This window comes from Urtica dioica, chromosome 9 (assembly GCF_054948205.1).
Source record: "Urtica dioica subsp. dioica isolate 48M chromosome 9, U.dioica_male_clone48M_v1_H2, whole genome shotgun sequence".
In the NCBI taxonomy this organism is placed as follows: Eukaryota; Viridiplantae; Streptophyta; class Magnoliopsida; order Rosales; family Urticaceae; genus Urtica; species Urtica dioica.
Genome location: NC_142764.1, coordinates 26,291,870 through 26,309,747, shown reverse-complemented (window position 1 = coordinate 26,309,747; position 17,878 = coordinate 26,291,870). Strand labels below are relative to the sequence as shown.

General features: G+C 39.8%; 3 protein-coding genes across 3 annotated transcripts; 1 reads left to right on the top strand and 2 right to left on the bottom strand.

The window, feature by feature from the left end:
* Nucleotides 1-2,331: 2,331 nt before the first annotated feature.
* On the top strand, nt 2,332-5,245 carry LOC149386283 (uncharacterized). The gene is made up of 3 exons (XM_089626505.1): nt 2,332-3,281; nt 3,481-4,453; nt 4,769-5,245. Exons 1-3 carry the CDS (start codon nt 2,332-2,334, stop codon nt 5,243-5,245), a joined length of 2,400 nt encoding a protein of 799 aa, XP_089482631.1.
* A 466-nt stretch (nt 5,246-5,711) lies between these two features.
* Nucleotides 5,712-8,980, bottom strand: LOC149386282 (uncharacterized). Its single transcript, XM_089626504.1, has 8 exons — nt 8,915-8,980; nt 8,671-8,844; nt 8,217-8,428; nt 7,771-7,807; nt 7,468-7,605; nt 6,900-7,292; nt 5,985-6,466; nt 5,712-5,909 (listed from the first exon to the last, which is right to left on the bottom strand). Exons 1-8 carry the CDS (start codon nt 8,978-8,980, stop codon nt 5,732-5,734), a joined length of 1,680 nt encoding a protein of 559 aa, XP_089482630.1. The 3' UTR covers nt 5,712-5,731.
* On the bottom strand, nt 8,366-11,701 carry LOC149386281 (uncharacterized). The gene is made up of 6 exons (XM_089627391.1): nt 11,087-11,701; nt 10,103-10,263; nt 9,958-10,029; nt 8,915-9,764; nt 8,671-8,844; nt 8,366-8,428 (listed from the first exon to the last, which is right to left on the bottom strand). The coding sequence occupies exons 2-4, from the start codon at nt 10,247-10,249 to the stop codon at nt 9,009-9,011; spliced, it is 975 nt and encodes a 324-aa protein (XP_089483517.1). The 5' UTR covers nt 10,250-10,263; nt 11,087-11,701; the 3' UTR covers nt 8,366-8,428; nt 8,671-8,844; nt 8,915-9,008.
* Nucleotides 11,702-17,878: the final 6,177 nt, after the last annotated feature.

Here is a 17,878-nt window from a genome sequence, read left to right as displayed (position 1 = left end):
GAAAAATAGTAAATCTCATTACCCATAATAAGAACAATAGTAAATCTTATTAACCGTAACAAGAACAGCAATAAATTTTATTAACTGTCATCTTTGCCGTCTCCGGAATCCGAGATTTAATCAAAATTTCAAACGGCGAAATCTTAACCCTAGCTTTCAATCCGAACGCCGCCGTTAACTGGATCGCCTCCAACGTTGCTCCATTCTCCAGCGAAGTCTCACTCGTCTACGTCGAAAACGAGGTCTTGACCTTCGGCGACAAAGTTCTCAAATCTCAGCTTCTTCCGACGATTTCAAGACTGGACTTGTGACCTTCAAACGGTCGTTTTCGGAGGAGGATTGCCACTCTTAATCGGAATAACCTTCACAATTAATCCGATTAATTGTCATAGTTAATATGCGAACTCGACTTGCGACATTCGAACGGCCGGATCGACGCAACCGCGAGACTCGCCTGTGTTCGAAATCGTATTCGGATGAGGTTCATCACAGTTGATCAGATTAACCGTGACAGTTAATCGGGTTAACTGTCGAAACAAAACATCCTAGAATCTGAAATGACACCTCCATCGCCGCGTGCGTCGCCCCCGCTTCTGCCGCCTTCGCCCGGTTCCTCCCCCACCGGTATGCCTTTACCAACGCCTTCACCGCCGCCTTCGTCGCCCGCGGCAACATCCTGTCCAAAATCGCCCCCACCACCCTCGAGAACAAACAAACCAGAATCACATTTAGGTATTGATAAACGCAAGCCCTAGACTCAGTTCAGACCTCGCCCAAAACCGAATACTTTGCCTCAGCGGCTTCTCTGGGATGACCGACCACTGCCAAATTCGCTCTATTTTCTCGGACGCCAAACGCGAGCGGCTTATAGACTCCGGCGTGGATGTGGACATCAAGAACACTGCCTCGGTCGGAGTTTCCAAAAATCAGAGCCGTGACGGAGAGCTCCTCGTCGGGGCTCCGATCCTCCGCGGCGATGGAAAGAATTGTTCGCACCGAGTGGTTGACCAGACTGCGGAGCGGTGGGTCCCAGGACGAGAGAGAAAAGTCGGAAGCTCCATGGGTTGGGGCGAAGATTAGGTGAGGGTCGATATCGGCGTTGCGGGCGTGGCAGAGGAGCTCGGCGACGTCGAGGGGTGGAATGGGCGCATCGGATCTTGAAGACGATGGTGAGAGTGACGAAGGAATCAATGGAGTAGAAATGACGGTTCAAGAAGATGAAGCGTGAGAGATATGAGGAATCATAAGTGAATTTGGGGGGAAATGGGTATTTTTGAGAATTCATGTGAATGTTGGCTATTATTTTAAAATAAGTTGATAGTTTGGCTATCATTTTAATCTTTATAAGATGGGATAATTATTAACAAATATCTCAACGAATTCACCATTTTTTTATAAAATACTACAAAGTGGCATGATCTCTGCAACGTATACATTTTTGTAACGCAAGATTACAATATATCGTCACTTTATAGCATTTTGTACGAAATTTTTTATGACTTTATTGCCACGTTCAAATAATACCATGTTGAATTGCACATTTGCACCACAAAGGAAAAAAAAAAGTGGATACATCATAAATATTCATAATACAAGATCAAGAGAGCAGACATGTCTTCAGAATTATAATGGGGTTTTGACAGCAATAATACCATCTTGTTGTCACTTACCATATTTAGCCCAAAACCAATATTTTGACACATATGTTACTTTGACTAGGAAAGAGAAATAAAAATTTCCTCAATTACCCTCCCCTCAGATCTTCCTTCTTGCGCTCACTCTCTCATCTTCACTCTCTCTTTCACGGTCTCTGAAAAAAAAAACCCTCATTCACGCTCCAAAGCAGCTCTCTCATTCACGCTGACTCAGATCTTCATTTCCCTCCAAGCATCTCTCTCATTCACGCTCACTCTTCAATCGCTCACCCTCTTCAGCGTGGGTCCAAGTCTTCTCCGGTCACCGTCGTCAGATTTGGGTCGAGTGTCTTCTCCGGTGACCGTCAAATCTTGGCGTCAAATCTGGGTAAGTAGCTTGTTCTTCTAACAACTAAGAGCTATTTTAGTGATTTCGTTCAGTTTGAACGTGTTCCAAAGCTTTTTTGAGTTTTTACTTCGCCAAAAATGGTGTTTGGAATTTCAGTGTTGAAATTTTCCAGGTGTCACGAACTGGATTCACTTCGTGACACTAGTGTCACGAACTGGATTCACTTCGTGACACTAGTGTCACGAACTGGATTCACTTCGTGACACTAGTGTCACGAACTGGATGTTTTTCCATGTTAATAACCGTCTTTTAATACTCATTTCTAATACTGAGTGAACGTATACAGGTATGGCGGAAATATGTTTATATGCTAAGCATAGCGGGAAATGGGTAAAACCGGGCGTATATCAAGAGGGTGGTACTCTTACGCTTTTACTTCCTACCAAATTGAATTACCAAAGTTTGATGCAAACATTGTATGCTCGGTTGAACGTGACCCCTGCAACGCATTCAATCAACGTCAAGCATGAAGCTGACGGGCTCGTACCGCCAACCATAGACGACGACGAAAGTTTGCGATGTTATTTGTACTTGAGGAAGAACGAACCGAACCGGACGAAGTTGAATCTTGTACTTGAGATTAGTCCGGAGGCATTTCAGGATAAAAAAGCGGATGGCGCGTCTTCTCCACGGGTTGGATCCACTCCAACAGCAAACACAAGCGAGAGTGGATTTGGTTGCAATCGAAGCAGGATCATTCCAAACATGCCGAGTCCTATATCCGAGGCACGTGAATGGGACGTACCAAGTCCGGAGGCTTTCGACAATGATACTGTTGGGTTGGATGACATGAATACTGTTAGCCAGGCAACACCCCAACCCAGAAGGTCTCCACCACCAGTTATTTTGTCAATAGAGGCTCCACCACAGACTCAACACCAGGAAGAGCCTCCTCTTCCACCACAGCCGCCAACTCGATCACAAAGAAAAGAGAATGTATCGAGCCAAGAGAATGGGGGGTGTTCGGTTACGGCTCCCGAATCAAATACATGTGTCGAGAGTAACGATATTGAGGTGTTGGATATTTTATCTCCGGTAAGAGTAAAAAAAAAAGGATTATATGCAAACAAAGCGGCGTTGTTGAAGCATTTGCGGATGGATGCAATCAATAATCATTATCGGTTCAAAACGAAGAACTCATCTCCGCTCAAACTTCATGTCATTTGTGCGGGTAAAAATTGTGATTGGGCGGTCCGGGCAGTGAAGCTAAAGAACACGGATTGTTTTGAAATTAGAAGGTAAAATTTCACGACCTAAAAACTGATTTTATTTGAAATTTCATTTCTCTTCGTAGATGAATCAGTCCGTGACAGATCTATCACGACGTGAATCCACTCCTGACACGAGTGGATGTACTTCGTGACAGATATGTCAGGAAATGTATGCCCTTTTAATTTTAAATTGTTTTTGATCGTGTGTATGTGTTTATGGTTCAAGATATGATCCAAAGCACACTTGTTCTGTGGAGGAAAGACAAAAAGGGCAACCGCAAGCTACTGCAGAGTTCGTTGGAGAGAGGGTGAAACACAAATTTATTGATCCAACTGTACATAGTTGTACCCCAAAGGAGATTCAGAGTTACATGCGAACAGAGGTTGGAGTCAATATTTCATACAGAAAAGCATGGAGGGCAAAAGAATGTGCAATACAATCCTTGTATGGGACTGATGATGAGTCATATGCCTCTCTTGCAAAATACAAGTACATGTTAGAGCAAAAGAATCCAGGTTCTCTCATCGACCTAAAAACTGACCGTCATAAATATTTCATGTACTTTTTCGTTTCTTTGGCTCCGTTCAGAGAGGGATGGAAGTATTGTCGGCCTGTTGTAATTGTTGATGCAACCTTCTTGACAAACTATCACAAGGGCAGCATGTTTACGGCTTCCGCGATGGACGCAAATGAGCAAATATTCCCGCTTGCCTATGGTATTGGTGAGTCCGAAACTTCCAAGTCCTGGTTTTATTTCTTCAACAAACTTAAGGAAGCATTGGGGGAGAGGGATAACATGGTCATCGTATCCGACCGAAACACCGGAATCATTAACGCCGCGAAGAAAGTTTTTCCAAGAGCAGAACATGGTTTTTGCGCATACCACGTGAAGAATAACGTCAAGGCAAAATTCAAAAAACTTGGCAAGGAATTCAATTGGAAGTTCTACGGTGCAGCAAAAGCGTATACTATATTTGAATATCAAAAGTTTATGCGCATGTTGGACAAGGAAGACCCGTTGATACGTTCGTACCTTGTCAACGAAGTAGGAAATGAGAAGTGGGCACGTTGTTTTTTCAAGACATCAAGGTATACGATCATAACTTCAAACAACGCAGAGTCTTTGAATGCGTTAACTGTTAAAGCAAGATCATTTCCAATAGTGAAGTGCCTTGATTGGTTGAGGGAGAGAATGCAAGTTTGGTTCTACCAACGACGAGAAAAGGCGGCATCAACTCAAAGTGTGTTGTCAATGGAATATCATACCGAAATGTTAAAAAAACTTGTTGTCTCGGCAAATATGCAGGTTATAGTGTGTTTTTAATTTTTAAATTCTGTCACGAAATGACCCGAGTCCGTGACACTTGTGTCACGGAGTGACTTCAGTCCGTGACACATGTGTCACGGAGTGAATCCACTTCGTGACGCAAGTGTCACGGACTCGGGTCATTTCGTGACACATGTGTCACGGACTGAGTGGTTATGTTTAAACTTTTTTTTGCTTATGTTTTAGGTCCGGCCTTCTGCAGTATACGAATTCGAGGTTTTAGACACAGAAGGAACACCATGGGCAGTGAACTTGATTGATAAGACGTGCTCGTGTCGAGAATTTCAAACTGATCTATTTGTATGTGTCCATGCCATTGCGGCTTGTCGCTTACGCAACCTACCAGTTGAGAGCTATTGTGCAGAGTACTACACGACCGAGTATTGGAAATTGGCGTATGCAGGGGTTATTCATCCTCAAGGAAGTGAATCGTCATGGACTTTTCCCGACGAAATCAAGCAGATCAAAGTAAATCCGCCTAACTTCTTAGGTCGTCCGGCGGGTAGACCTAAGAAGAGAAGGATTCCCTCTCTTGGAGAATCTGATGCCCCGCTTCGTAAATGTTCCCGTTGTGGAGGTGTAGGTCACAATAGAGCTACGTGTCACAACCCAATTCCACCGGAAATGAGGGCTCCGGGGATGGGACATTGGTTTGGTTTGTAATTCGACACGTTTTATCATTGAATATCTAGAACTTCCTTGGTGTTTTGCTATGTATTACATTTTGAATGTTTTGAACTTTATTGGTATTGAAACAATGTTATTGTTAAGAAATTGAAGTTCTAAGAATACATATATAAAGTTATAAACAATACATACACTTTTAAACTAAGAAATTGAAGTTCTAAGAATACATATATAAAGTTATAAACAATACATACACTTTTAAACTAAGAAATTGAAGTTCTAAGAATACATATATAAAGTTATAAACAATACATACACTTTTAAACTAAGAAATTGAAGTTCTAAGAATACATATATAAAGTTATAAACAATACATACACTTTTAAACTAAGAAATTGAAGTTCTAAGAATACATATAAAAAGTTATAAACACATACATACACTTTTAAACTACGAAATTGAAGTTCTAATAATACATATATAAAGTTATAAACACATGCGTACAATCATAAACACATAATTTCAAGTTGCCTCAACATTGACATTTCCACGCGTGTGTAGTTTTAGCGCTCCGTGTCGGTATAATTCGGTGGTCATTTTCTGTCGATACATGATCATGTCCTCCTGTTTCAAATCAGACAATGGAAGGTCGTGCGCCAAAAACTCGGCAGTCTTGATCATAAACATGCCACAATCATTTCTGAAGGAACAAAAAACGCATGCTTTAATTGATATGTGTCATTAAGAATGTAAAATTAAGAATTAAAATATTTACCCATTGTCTTGTTGTGGCATTTGATCGTAGTGGACGACCTTGAATATTTCTTCATTGGAGAGTAGAACGCCGGCGACATGCAGAACATATGGCAAAATGGTGGCCAAGTTTCTGACTTCAGTGTCCACGAGCGTTTGGTGTCCACCGGTGGAACTCATGGAGTCGTACACCGTTATACACCTTGAACGCACGTTGACAACAAGAAGATACCAGTGTCCGCCATCTATTACAGGGATGAAGACATCATCGACCCCGTCCCATGGGTCCACCAGTTGCTCCGCTCCAGACTCTCCGGTAATGTGGTCGACGACACATTTTTTCAGTTTCTTCTTTAAGAATACACCCGGATCTTGACTAGCATTGAACTGAGTGTAACTATCTCGGAGATACTTAAAGAAGACCGTGGACATGATGGTGAAGGAGTGACGTAACAAACCCGCCTTTTTCTTCTTCCGGAGGTAGTACATCGCGACGTCCACATGCTGCACGACAAAAGATAAACATAAGCACTAAATACCTCAGTCCGTGACACAAGTGTCACGGAGTGACTTTAGTTCGTGACAGATGTGTCACGGAGTGGATTCACTCCGTGACAGATGTGTCACGGAGTGGATTCACTCCGTGACAGATGTGTCACGGACTGAGTACACTTCGTGACAGATGTGTCACGGAGTCAATTCACTTCGTGATAGATGTGTCACGGAGTCAATTCACTCCGTGACACATGTGTCACGGAGTCAATTCACTCCGTGACACATCTGTCACGAAGTGAATTGACTCCGTGACACATTTATCACGAAGTGAATTGACTCCGTGACACATCTGTCACGAAGTGAATTGACTCCGTGACACATCTGTCACGAAGTGAGCTGCAAAACAAGACATATTTTAAAAATTACTGACACACATTAATACCTGATCAGACAACCAACCGTCCTCGTGCCACATGTTGTAGAAGAAGGTCTTCTGGTTGATAGCCATCTGTCCAAGTTCCATAGAAGGCGCTATGGTTTCTTCCTCCGGCTTATATTTTGGTTTGCCCTGAGATATGTTCTTGTGGCCCCTCTTCAAGCCGACTTGGAACCACAACTTCATGACGTCAACGTCATCCTGGTCCGGTTGTTTGGTTACCTCCGACAGCGGCAGTTCATCAGGAAGCACGTCCGGAGCATTGGTGAACCTCAGAAAAGGCAACGCCTTTTTGGAAGGAGTAAACCTATCGGGGCTGCGTCGTTGCCGGGTCAAATGTTTCTTGATAGGTGAGTCTTCAATAAGGATATGGGGATTCGGTGTCTTCAAGTCATATATCTATCAAACAAGAGAAATAGAGTTCAAGTTTATTGTTGAGTTCAACCATAAAATAATATTTCATAACAATTATATGCTTATTTGAGTTCAAGTTTATTGTTGAGTTCAACCATAACAATTATATGCTTCTAAACAAGTCAAGAATTAAGTTCAACCATCAAATTAATGGAGGTACCTCTTGAACCCCCTGTGTCCCTAACAACTCATACTCTTCCATAGCCTCTGCATTCATTTGGGCTTCTAGACTGAGAGGCGAATCTTCATCACCCCAAGATTGTTGACCTTGTGTGTTTTCGACGTCACTTTCATCCTCCTGACCATTCAAAATCATTTAGTTCAACATGAGTGTAATCAAAATAACGAAATTCAGCGACTCCGTGACACTGTGTCACGCACTAAGTACACTCCGTGACACATCTGTCACGGAGTGAATCCACTCTTAAAGAAAAAAATAATATGTCTATTGCATATCTTGTACCTCTTGTTGACTGGTTTGTTTCTTTTCCCTTTCTCGACTTCGTTTTTCTTCTTCTTTTGGTTGTCATCCTTCTTCTCCTCCTGTTTCTTGCTCTTCTTGGCGCCATCGTCCTTCTTATTCTTGTCGTCTTTGTCCTGCTTATTTTTCTTGTCCCCGTCGTCCTTTTTCTTCTTGTCCTCGTCGTCTTTCTTCTTCTTCTCGTCTTCGTCGTCTTTCTTCTTCTTCTCTTCTTCGTCTTTCTTCTTCTTCTCCTCGTCTTCCTCTTTCTTCTTCTTCTCCTCTTCTTCTTTCTTCTTATCCTCTTCTTCTTCTCTCTGCTTCTTCTTTCTTCTTCCCGCATTTTCTTCTCTTCTTCCTGCATTTTCTTCAGCTTCTCAACATATTCTTCTTCCTCTTTTTTTTTCTTTTCTTTTTCCGCTCTCTTCTTCGCCATCACTTCTTCCCACTTCTTCAATTTGGCCGCTTTCTTCTCCCGGCGCTTCTTTTCTAACTGTAACTCGTTTCTCCAATCGTAGTACTGATCCAGTTCATCAAGAGCCACTCTGTAGCTCTTCACCGCGTCCAAAATTTCTTTTTTGAACTTCCTGTAGTCGTCTTGCATATAGCGGAAACGCTCGTCGAGATTTCCAACTGAGTTTTCGAGAGAGTCGAGCCGGGACTGTCCATGACCAAAATAACAAAGTAAGCTGGCTGACGAGTAAATCCAGTACGTGACACATCTATCACGGAGTGAATCCACTCCGTGACAGATGTGTCACGGAGTGGATCCACTCCGTGACAGATGTGTCACGGAGTGAATCCACTCCGTGACACATCTGTCACGGAGTGGATCCACTCCGTGACAGATGTGTCACGGAGTGGATGCATTTAAATTAAAATAGAAACCCAAAATTGTGTTACCTCAACTGTCTGTGCTTGTGAATGGGACGGTTGTTGTGGTGGTTGTGGTGGTGGTGTTTCTGGTTGTGGGGCGTCTTTTTTGGGTTTCTTCTCCGAGCGTTTGTCCACCCCCGCTGCCGTCGTAGAAGGGGTTGCAACGCTTGAAGAAGTGTCGCCGATTCCGTGAAATTCAACCTATACGTGGGACAAGTTAACAAATGAGTGTCATCAATTTAAAGTATGAATTAACCTACAAATTTATTACCTCATTGAAGTTGATTCCTCTCATGGCGGCATCTTGAACAAGTCCGATAGACTTCCACCGACGCATTATTGGCCGAGCTGTGGTGGAGACTTTCTCACAAACCCCCATGTTCGTCAGGAAAGGAAGACACTCGTACCCCCAAACCTGAAGCGGCTCGACGAATCCGGGGAGATGGAGCTTCCTTTTTTTTTTTACCTTGCTCCATTGGCTCGCCACCCTTCTCCACAAACTTCCGGACTTCGCCGAGAAGGTAGTTCCACACCACGTTGCCCCATGGATGGCGACCGAATGTGTCCGTGTCCTCCACCGCCTTAATGAGCTCTACGCACGGTGTCCTGTTCTTCGCATCGTCCGCCAGGAGGACATTCAAGACGAAGTAAATTTTCAGGTAATTTACCTGAACTTCTGTCGGCCAATCTACGCTCGCCTCCAAGAATTGGTTGACCAAGTTCCGACTCAAATACTTCCCCGGGAAGAATTTTTTGAACAGGCTGTCATTAGAAACAACCCCCTCGAACTTGAATTCCTCGTAGTCATCGACGACTTTGAGGAATGTGATCTCCTGGAAGTCTCTCTTCGTGAACTCCCGGACTCGGCCTCCAATCTCAATCAGAAGCCCGTCAGTGGTTTCGCCCTCGAAGCTCCCGGTCCTCAACACCAAGTGGCTTATAATCGCCGACGACCGGACTATTTTGGGTTGCCCCACGAACTGCCCAAAACATGATTGGGCGAATCCAGCTTGAGTCTCGGCGCTGCGGCCGAGTAAGAGAGCGAGGAAATTTTCCAATCCCCCGTGGAAGTTAAAGGAAAATCCTTCAACGTTGGACTCGGGTATAAACCGTCTCCACTCCTACACATATGAGTCAATGACATTATTAGTGAAACCATTATGCTTGAGTTCGTGACAGATGTGTCACGGACTCACCCACTTCGTGACGGATGTGTCACGGACTCGCTGACTTCGTGACACATCTGTCACGAAGTCATCGAGTCCGTGACACATCTGTCATGAACCAGGATCAAAATGAGTTTCTGACACTCACCTTTCGGGGAATAGCAGTTGTAGGACTCTCCAAGGCGGTCGCAACGCCCGATGACTCAGCCTTGTTTTTTGGCTATATCAAACACAAAACAAAATCAAATAGGTGCACATACATCTAATTAAGTCACTTCATTTTTATTCTATACCTTCTTTATCTTTGTTGGTGCGACGACGAACGCGTCGTCATCGTTGGAACGCTTGGACGGCGAAATTATTTTCCTTTTCGAAGCCGTCCTAGAACTTCTTCGAACGTTTGAGGCCTCCTCGACCTTGGTTATTTTAGACTTCGTCATTGAATATATAAAACCTGAAACAAATCAAGTCACCAATTTTCAACAACTTCAAGACCAAATACGCACACACACACTCGTCAAAACCTAACATTGTTCAATCAAATATATACACGAGCACGAAACACACACAAACACACACATTCTCGGCCAAACACAATACACACAAACACTCAAAGACAACACATTCTCGGCCAAACACAAATACACTCAAACACCCGAACACAAATACACTCAAACACCCAAACCCAAATACAATAAAACACCCAAATATAACACATTCTCGGCCAAACACAACAAACACTCGCCCAAACACCAAATACACTAAAACCTCCAAAAAAATTTTGAGCCAAAAACCCTAAATCAACAAATACTCGGCCGAAATAAATGAAATAGAGATACCCATACCTTTTTGAGTAAATGAAATAGGGTTTTAACAAACACTCACCAGTATTTCTAGGGTTTTAAGAGACCGAACTAAATGAAATATGTGTCACGGAGTGAATCCACTTCGTGACACAAGTGTCACGGACTCGGGTCATTCCGTGACACACTCGCCCAAACACAAATAATCACAAACACTCAAAGACAACACATTCTCGGCCAAACACAAATACACTCAAACACCCAAACACAAATACACTCAAACACCCAAACCCAAATACAATCAAACGCCCAAATACAACACATTCTCGGCCAAACACAACAAACACTCGCCCAAACACCAAATACACTAAAACACCCAAAAAAAATTTGAGCCAAAAACCCTAAATCAAATAATTTGAGGTTAAATAGAGTTTTCAATCAATTTGAGGCTTTAATAGAGATCGGCCGATTTACCTTGATATGAAGATGAACACAATCTTTTCTTCTTCTTCACCGATTAACGTCAAGAATGTGATAGAGACCGAGAGCTGGGTCGAGCAGAGGTGCCTTCGTCGCCGAGAGCTGGGTCATGCAGAGGTGGGTTGCGCCTTCGCCGCCGAGAGCTGGGTCGCCGAGGAGTGGGTCGCCGACAGCTGGGTCACCGAATGCTGGGTCGCCGAGAGCTGGGTCGAGCAGAGGTGGGTTGCGCCTTCGCCGCCGAGACCTGGGTCGCCGAGAGCTGGGTCGTGGGTCCCCGAGATGGGTCGTCGCGATTTTTGAGCGAGAAAGAGAAAGAGAAGGACAGGGAGAGAAAGAGAGACACAGAGGAAGATGATTAGAGAGCGAAATCGTGGGAGGGAAGAGGAAGAGATAGTGAAATCGTGAGAGCGAAAATGTGGGAGGGGTTGGAGGTTTGAAAAATCGTGAGAGAGAGAGGGAGGGAGATAAACCGAGAAGATGAAGAGGTGTAGGTGTGCGAGGGAAAATGGAGAAAATTGGGTTGGGATGGTTTATTTCGTTTAAATGAGTTTTGAGGGTATAATAGTCTTTACCTATTGGTGTAGGTATTACATGTGTCAAATTTTGAGTTTTGGGCTAAATATGGTAAGTGACAACAAGATGGTATTATTAACGTCAAATTCCCAATTATAATTGGACTTCGTTCCAAATTTCGTTGTTAAGGCCTCTAAAATGGCACTTTCCTATTTATTTTTTTTCTTTTTACTATTTTTGTGATTTTTGGAATTTTTTGGATTTTTCTATTTAATTTCGAAACATTTTTTCTTCGTTATTCATGGATTTATTTCCGTTCCATAGATGTATAATTTTGGATCGACGACATCTCTGTAAAAGCCTTTTATCTTTTAAACACTAGTGATTTCTCCAACTTGTATTTTACTTTCAGTATAACCCAGTCTGTATTAAATTACATAGACAATCCATGTAATTGACGTATTTAATATTTAGTACTAAAAGTAACCCTGCAGACTGATACTACCAAATTATATTCCTCTAATATTTATGGCCGGTTTAACGTTTCTTAAAGCATCACAAAAATAAGACGCGGATGGTCTGACTGACCCCATACAACGTGGGCTTGAAAAATTAGGCGCGAAACGGCCGTTGCTAATTCTAAACCACTTACTCTTCTTCTCTCCTAAAAAAAGCCGTTGATCGATTCCCTATAATATCTAATCAATCATGTCATCAAGAAGTAGTTACTTAATTATAATTATTTTTTTAGAGAATTGGCTAAAGTTGCGAAATACTGTCTTTGCATGGCACAAAAATAAATAATTAATACGTCAATTAAATAAAGGGCTCTTAAATAAATGACCTAAGCAAAGTACATTCTATTATTTATCAAAATATCGAACAAAAGAACAAACAACATCCTCTCTCTCTCTCTCTCTCTCTCTCTAAAATTATGATTAATTGATTTTTTTTCCATTATCTATTAAAAATCCTTTATTCCACTTTTATGACTGTGGTTGTCATTGGATACAGTTTTTTCCATGATATATAGTTATTAACTACTGTACTTTTTCATGACATGTTTGTTATAAACAAAAAAAGAAAAAAAAAACTTTTTCAATGGACAGTATATGAAGAAAAAAAAAACCATCCAAAAGTATCATCATATCAATCCCTATATATTTATAGACCACACCAAAGCAAGCGACTAAGTTCCTTGAAACTCTTTATAACAAAACTACATATACTAGTAATAGAAATACATATCCTATGTTGTAACTTGTTATCCTCTTGCCTAGCAGACAAAGATTTACCTCCTTGAAAAAGATGATTCATTTGGATCAACATAAGAGTCTAACTAAGCTGCATTTCCAAAACATGGAAATCCATGTTGTATATTCGAAAGAGGTTGAGGCTTGCTTTTCGCATGTTAATTATAACCTATGCTCACAGATTCCCCTTTCTCTTCAGTCTACAGAGACAAAAGGTAAGACTGGTGCAAACAATTTAGCACGCAAGAATGGACTCAATGAGCCAAAATGACTAGCCAATATAAAATATTAATATATTAGAAAATAAAAGTCCTTTCTGTATACTTTCCCTATTCGGTTGCTACCACGGGATTTACACAATCGAGCAACATATATAGGTCCTTGAAAGGATCTCGGAGATCCACCAAAGTACGAAGCCAGAATCTGTCACATACAAATTATTTCTGAAAAAAGCAAGGTATTAGTTAAATCACATAACAAAAGCAGAAGAGAAACCCTAGATCATCTGTTATTTTTATTAAAAATGCATTCACAATAAATATGTATCGGAACTTAGATCCTCTTTGAATACCAAATTAGTTCATTATTGCTCGTTAAATTCAGTGAATGCGAAAGGTTTGAGATTGTGTGTATTTTCATTAAAAAAAAAGGAAATGCAAAATCCAATTGCTTTATGATCCAAAATGCTTCAATTAGAATGTGATGTCATGTACACTTTTCGCGAGAGCTGAGTTTCTATTTTACACGAACCGATTGCAAAGTTTCTTGAAAAAAAAAAACAACCCAAACGCGCTGTCTTCGCTGTAAGTAAAGTAAAGAATGTGCCAATTCCGTGGATAGGGAATTTTGAATATGCCTAAAATTAGGCCCATTCACAATATATTATACAAAATAGGTCATGGGTAAATGAAGAAGCCTTTTGAAATTATATAAAATAGCCGCTTAAAATTATATTTTTGATGATTATTATAGTGAAATTTGTTGTATCTAGTCAAGTTTGCCATTCTTATTGGGAGAATAGCCAAAGTTTTATTTTATTATGTAAATATAGTCCATATTTTCGATTCAGTCCATAATGCCCTTGGTAAATTCGCGAATAGGTTAATTTAATTAACCTACTGGAGTGAGTTAGGTTAATTAATTAACTGATTCATGAAAAATTTGAAATTCACAAAAAATTTACAAAAATCATAATTTAAGTCAAATTTGTCATTCAAAGAATTCAATTAATTAACCAAATTTCTAATTCAATCATTTAGTAACCTAACTCAATCCAGTAGGTTAATTAAATTAACCTATTCGCGAAACTGTTTCTTCTTCTTCTCCACTTCCGATCTCTCACCACTCTCTCTCCTCACCAGTCCGGCCGATCCTCGCCGTACCTTCCCTGCGCCGCCAAGCAGTAGATTGTCTTCCCTTCTTCGTCTTGTTCCTCGGCGCCGTGGTTGAGCTGGTTTGTTCCGGTGAGGTCGAGCATCGCCGCCGCGGAGCTCGACGGAATCGACGGCGTCTATGGCGGATCTCGACGGCGTCTATGACAGATCTCGTCGGCGAAGTTAGGGATCAGCAACGAGGATGGACGACGATCGGCGACGACGCGGCGGCGTGAAAGATCGGCCGCGATCGGCGGCGTGAAGTGGACCAGTGGCGTGAAATGGACGAGGAGGAGGATGAGTTTAGGTTTAGGTTTGAGAAAATTGAGTTTTGCTCTTATATACGAGTGTAATTTAGGTAGTGAAATATTAATTGGGTTATTCACTTAATTTATTCAAATTTGGGCTATTCTCCTAATATTGGTGGGCTGATTGGGCTAGTATGCTCACTCTCCCATTATTATAAGCAATTTATCACTTTAAAAAAAATTAATCTTGGGATAAAAAAAAATTTGAAACCAGATTACTGTACATGTTGGCTATTTCACTGTATTAAGACAAACCTTGACTATTTTGCAAAGGGAGAGTGAGCATACTAGCCCAATCAACTCACCAATATTAGGAGAATAGCCCAATTTTGAATAAATTAAGTGAATAGCCCAATTAATATTTCACTACCTAAATTACCCTCATATATAAGAGTAAAACTCAATTTTCCCAAAACCTAAACCTAAACTCATCCTCGTCCATTTCACGTCACCGATCCACTTCACGCCGTCGATCGCCGCCGATCCATTTCACGCCGCCGCGTCGTCGCCGATCGTCGTCCATCCTCGTTGCTGATCCCTAACATGTCGTCGGCGAAATCCACCATAGACGCCGTCAAGATCCGCCATAGACGGCGTCGATTCCGTCGAGCTCCGACGGCGGCGATGCTCGACCGGAACGAACCAGATTGACTCGAAAATCGGTGGGGTGAGAGGAATCGGCGGCGGAGAGGAAATCGGCGGCGATGGAGGGGATTGAGGAGAGACACTTTGTAAATTCGCGAATCGGTTAATTTAATTAACCTACTGGAGTGAGTTAGGTTAATTAATTAACTGATTCGTGAATGATTTGAAATTCACAAAAAATTTACAAAAATCATAACTTAAGTCAATTGATATTCAAAGTATTCAATTAATTAACCTAATTCTGAATTCAATCTTTTAGTAAATTAACTTTACTCACAAAAAACTCAGAACCTAAACTAATATTCAACCAATAAGTTAATTAATTAACCTAACTCACTTCAGTAGGTTAATTAAATGAACCAATTCGCGAATTTACCAAGGGCATTATGGTCTGAGCCGAAAATATGGGCTATTTGCTTAATAAAATGAAACTTAAGCTATTCCCCCAATAAGAATGACAAACTTGGTTAGTAACAACAAATTTCACTTTTGCAAATTCATAACTTTAATTAAATTAGCAATTTATCTACATCACCCTTTTTAAAAATTAAAACGGCAATTTTTATTATAAATAAAATCATAAACTATATATATATATATATATATATATATATATATATAACTGTAATCTATAAAAATAAAACTTAAAACATCAATAAATATATGTTAAATAAAACTGTAGACCATCAGTATTTTATGAGACTATTTTTTTTTTTTTTTTTTGTCAATATTTGAAGAATTAAGTTTACAAATGTGCTAGATAATTTCTTCTATTTTCTTTCATGGCGATGGGCATAGGGCATTCAAAATGGGTGTGTACTATGTAACTTTATTGGCGAAAATTTCAAAATAGCTCATATGAAGAAGATTTTTCCAAAAAAAAGCTCATATGAAGAAGATGGTGATTTATTGAATATATCCAATTTTTAAATATTTCATGATTTTTTTTGTAATTTTCAATTTTTTTTAAAGAATAAATAAATCAAATAAAACTGTAAACAACAAAGAAATCTGTAAAAAGAGCTATTCTCGAAACAAAATATTATATTCTCAAAATAATAATGAGAAGTGTGATGTTCTCAAAAAGGTTTTAAATTAGGGTAGTTCCGGAAATTTTCACATTTTTTTTATTGTGTAAATTAACTGGTATACAGATATGTCATTTGAAAATGCTAAATCCCCAAATACTTGAAATAAAAATACCTCATTTAGAAGATGCTATTTCTTAAGTATGTTAAATTTTAAACCTTTCATATATATCCTAATTTTTTTTTAAAAATTTGGACGATTATATGCTAATATTGAATAAAACTTTAAACAACTAAGAAATAGTTAAATAATACTTTAAAAAAAATAATAAGTAAAATAAAACTATAAACAATAAAAAATGCAGTAAATTTTAAATACCTATAGAATAAAAAAATAAATGTGATATTTGAGGGATTAAGTTTCAAATAAGACCCACTGCCCGCACTTCCTGTTTAGGGAAAGTCAGACTTGTATTGAGTTAATAAGACGAGGCTCCAATATAAAGATCGACTTTGACTGAGTCAAAGTTCATCCAATTTTCAATGTCTCCAAACTTTAATTAAATTGCTGGTAAAGACCCCATGATAGCATTTATGACTCGTTAGACAAAATTTAGAGTTTTCGGTGAATTAGCGAAAATTACTGGCGTAACTTACACAAATGAGAAACAAATATATCAATATACATATATATATATATATATATATATATATATATATATATATATTCACTACATTTAAAATACCTCACCAAAACTTATTACATAGTTTGACAATTTCTGTAAATACGTATCCGTGGACTACAAAAAAAAAAAATCCCCGGTCCCATTTCATCCCATTAACGATGAATTACCTCTAGCAAATAATAATGAATTAGTACCCAGATAATAACTAACCTAGAATAATTTCTATGACCCTTCGGAAAGTGGATTCGTCACAAGGAATCACGATGCCCTTGGAGTAATTGTCGAACCCGAATTCATCAGCAGATTTCTCAAGAAGTTCCTGGAAAACGGGATTCTTCAGATACGACAAAGGAATCACAAATCTCTTTAGCACTCCCTTTCCCACGTACACTACAAAGTGTCCTTTTGGCGCCTTTTTGGAACACTTAAAATCATCACTGTGAAGGTCTTGATGATGATGAGTCTGCGATGATCTCTCTTGGAATATCGCCATTTTTTTTTCGAGCGACCTGTGATATGATGTGCATGGTTTAGAGCTTAGATTTGTGTCTTTTTATACACATGTAAATGTTGACGTGTTTGTGTGTGTGTGTATTATTATATTCAATGATATTAAAGGTCTAGCTATAGCAAGCTAGCTGTTTATAAGCGAGCTAAACGTGTTCAATTATAGTTTTGGTGTTGATGATACATGAACTTTTTCTTAGCTGAGTATATATGAGATATATATGATATAGATATTTAGTTCCCATGTTAGTGTGTTTGATAAAATGGGAGAGAGTTTCACTGTTGAAGATGTACGTATCTCTATCAAGTCAAATCAACGGAAAAAAAAAAAAAAACAGAAAAGCAACGTTAATATTGTTCTAATAATGGTAAAGAGAAACATGGAATGTATATCTACATATATAGTTTTCTATTAAAAGAAACTTTAATCCACTCGATAAAACGGTTTCATACATTGAAACCTTTGCAAAGCT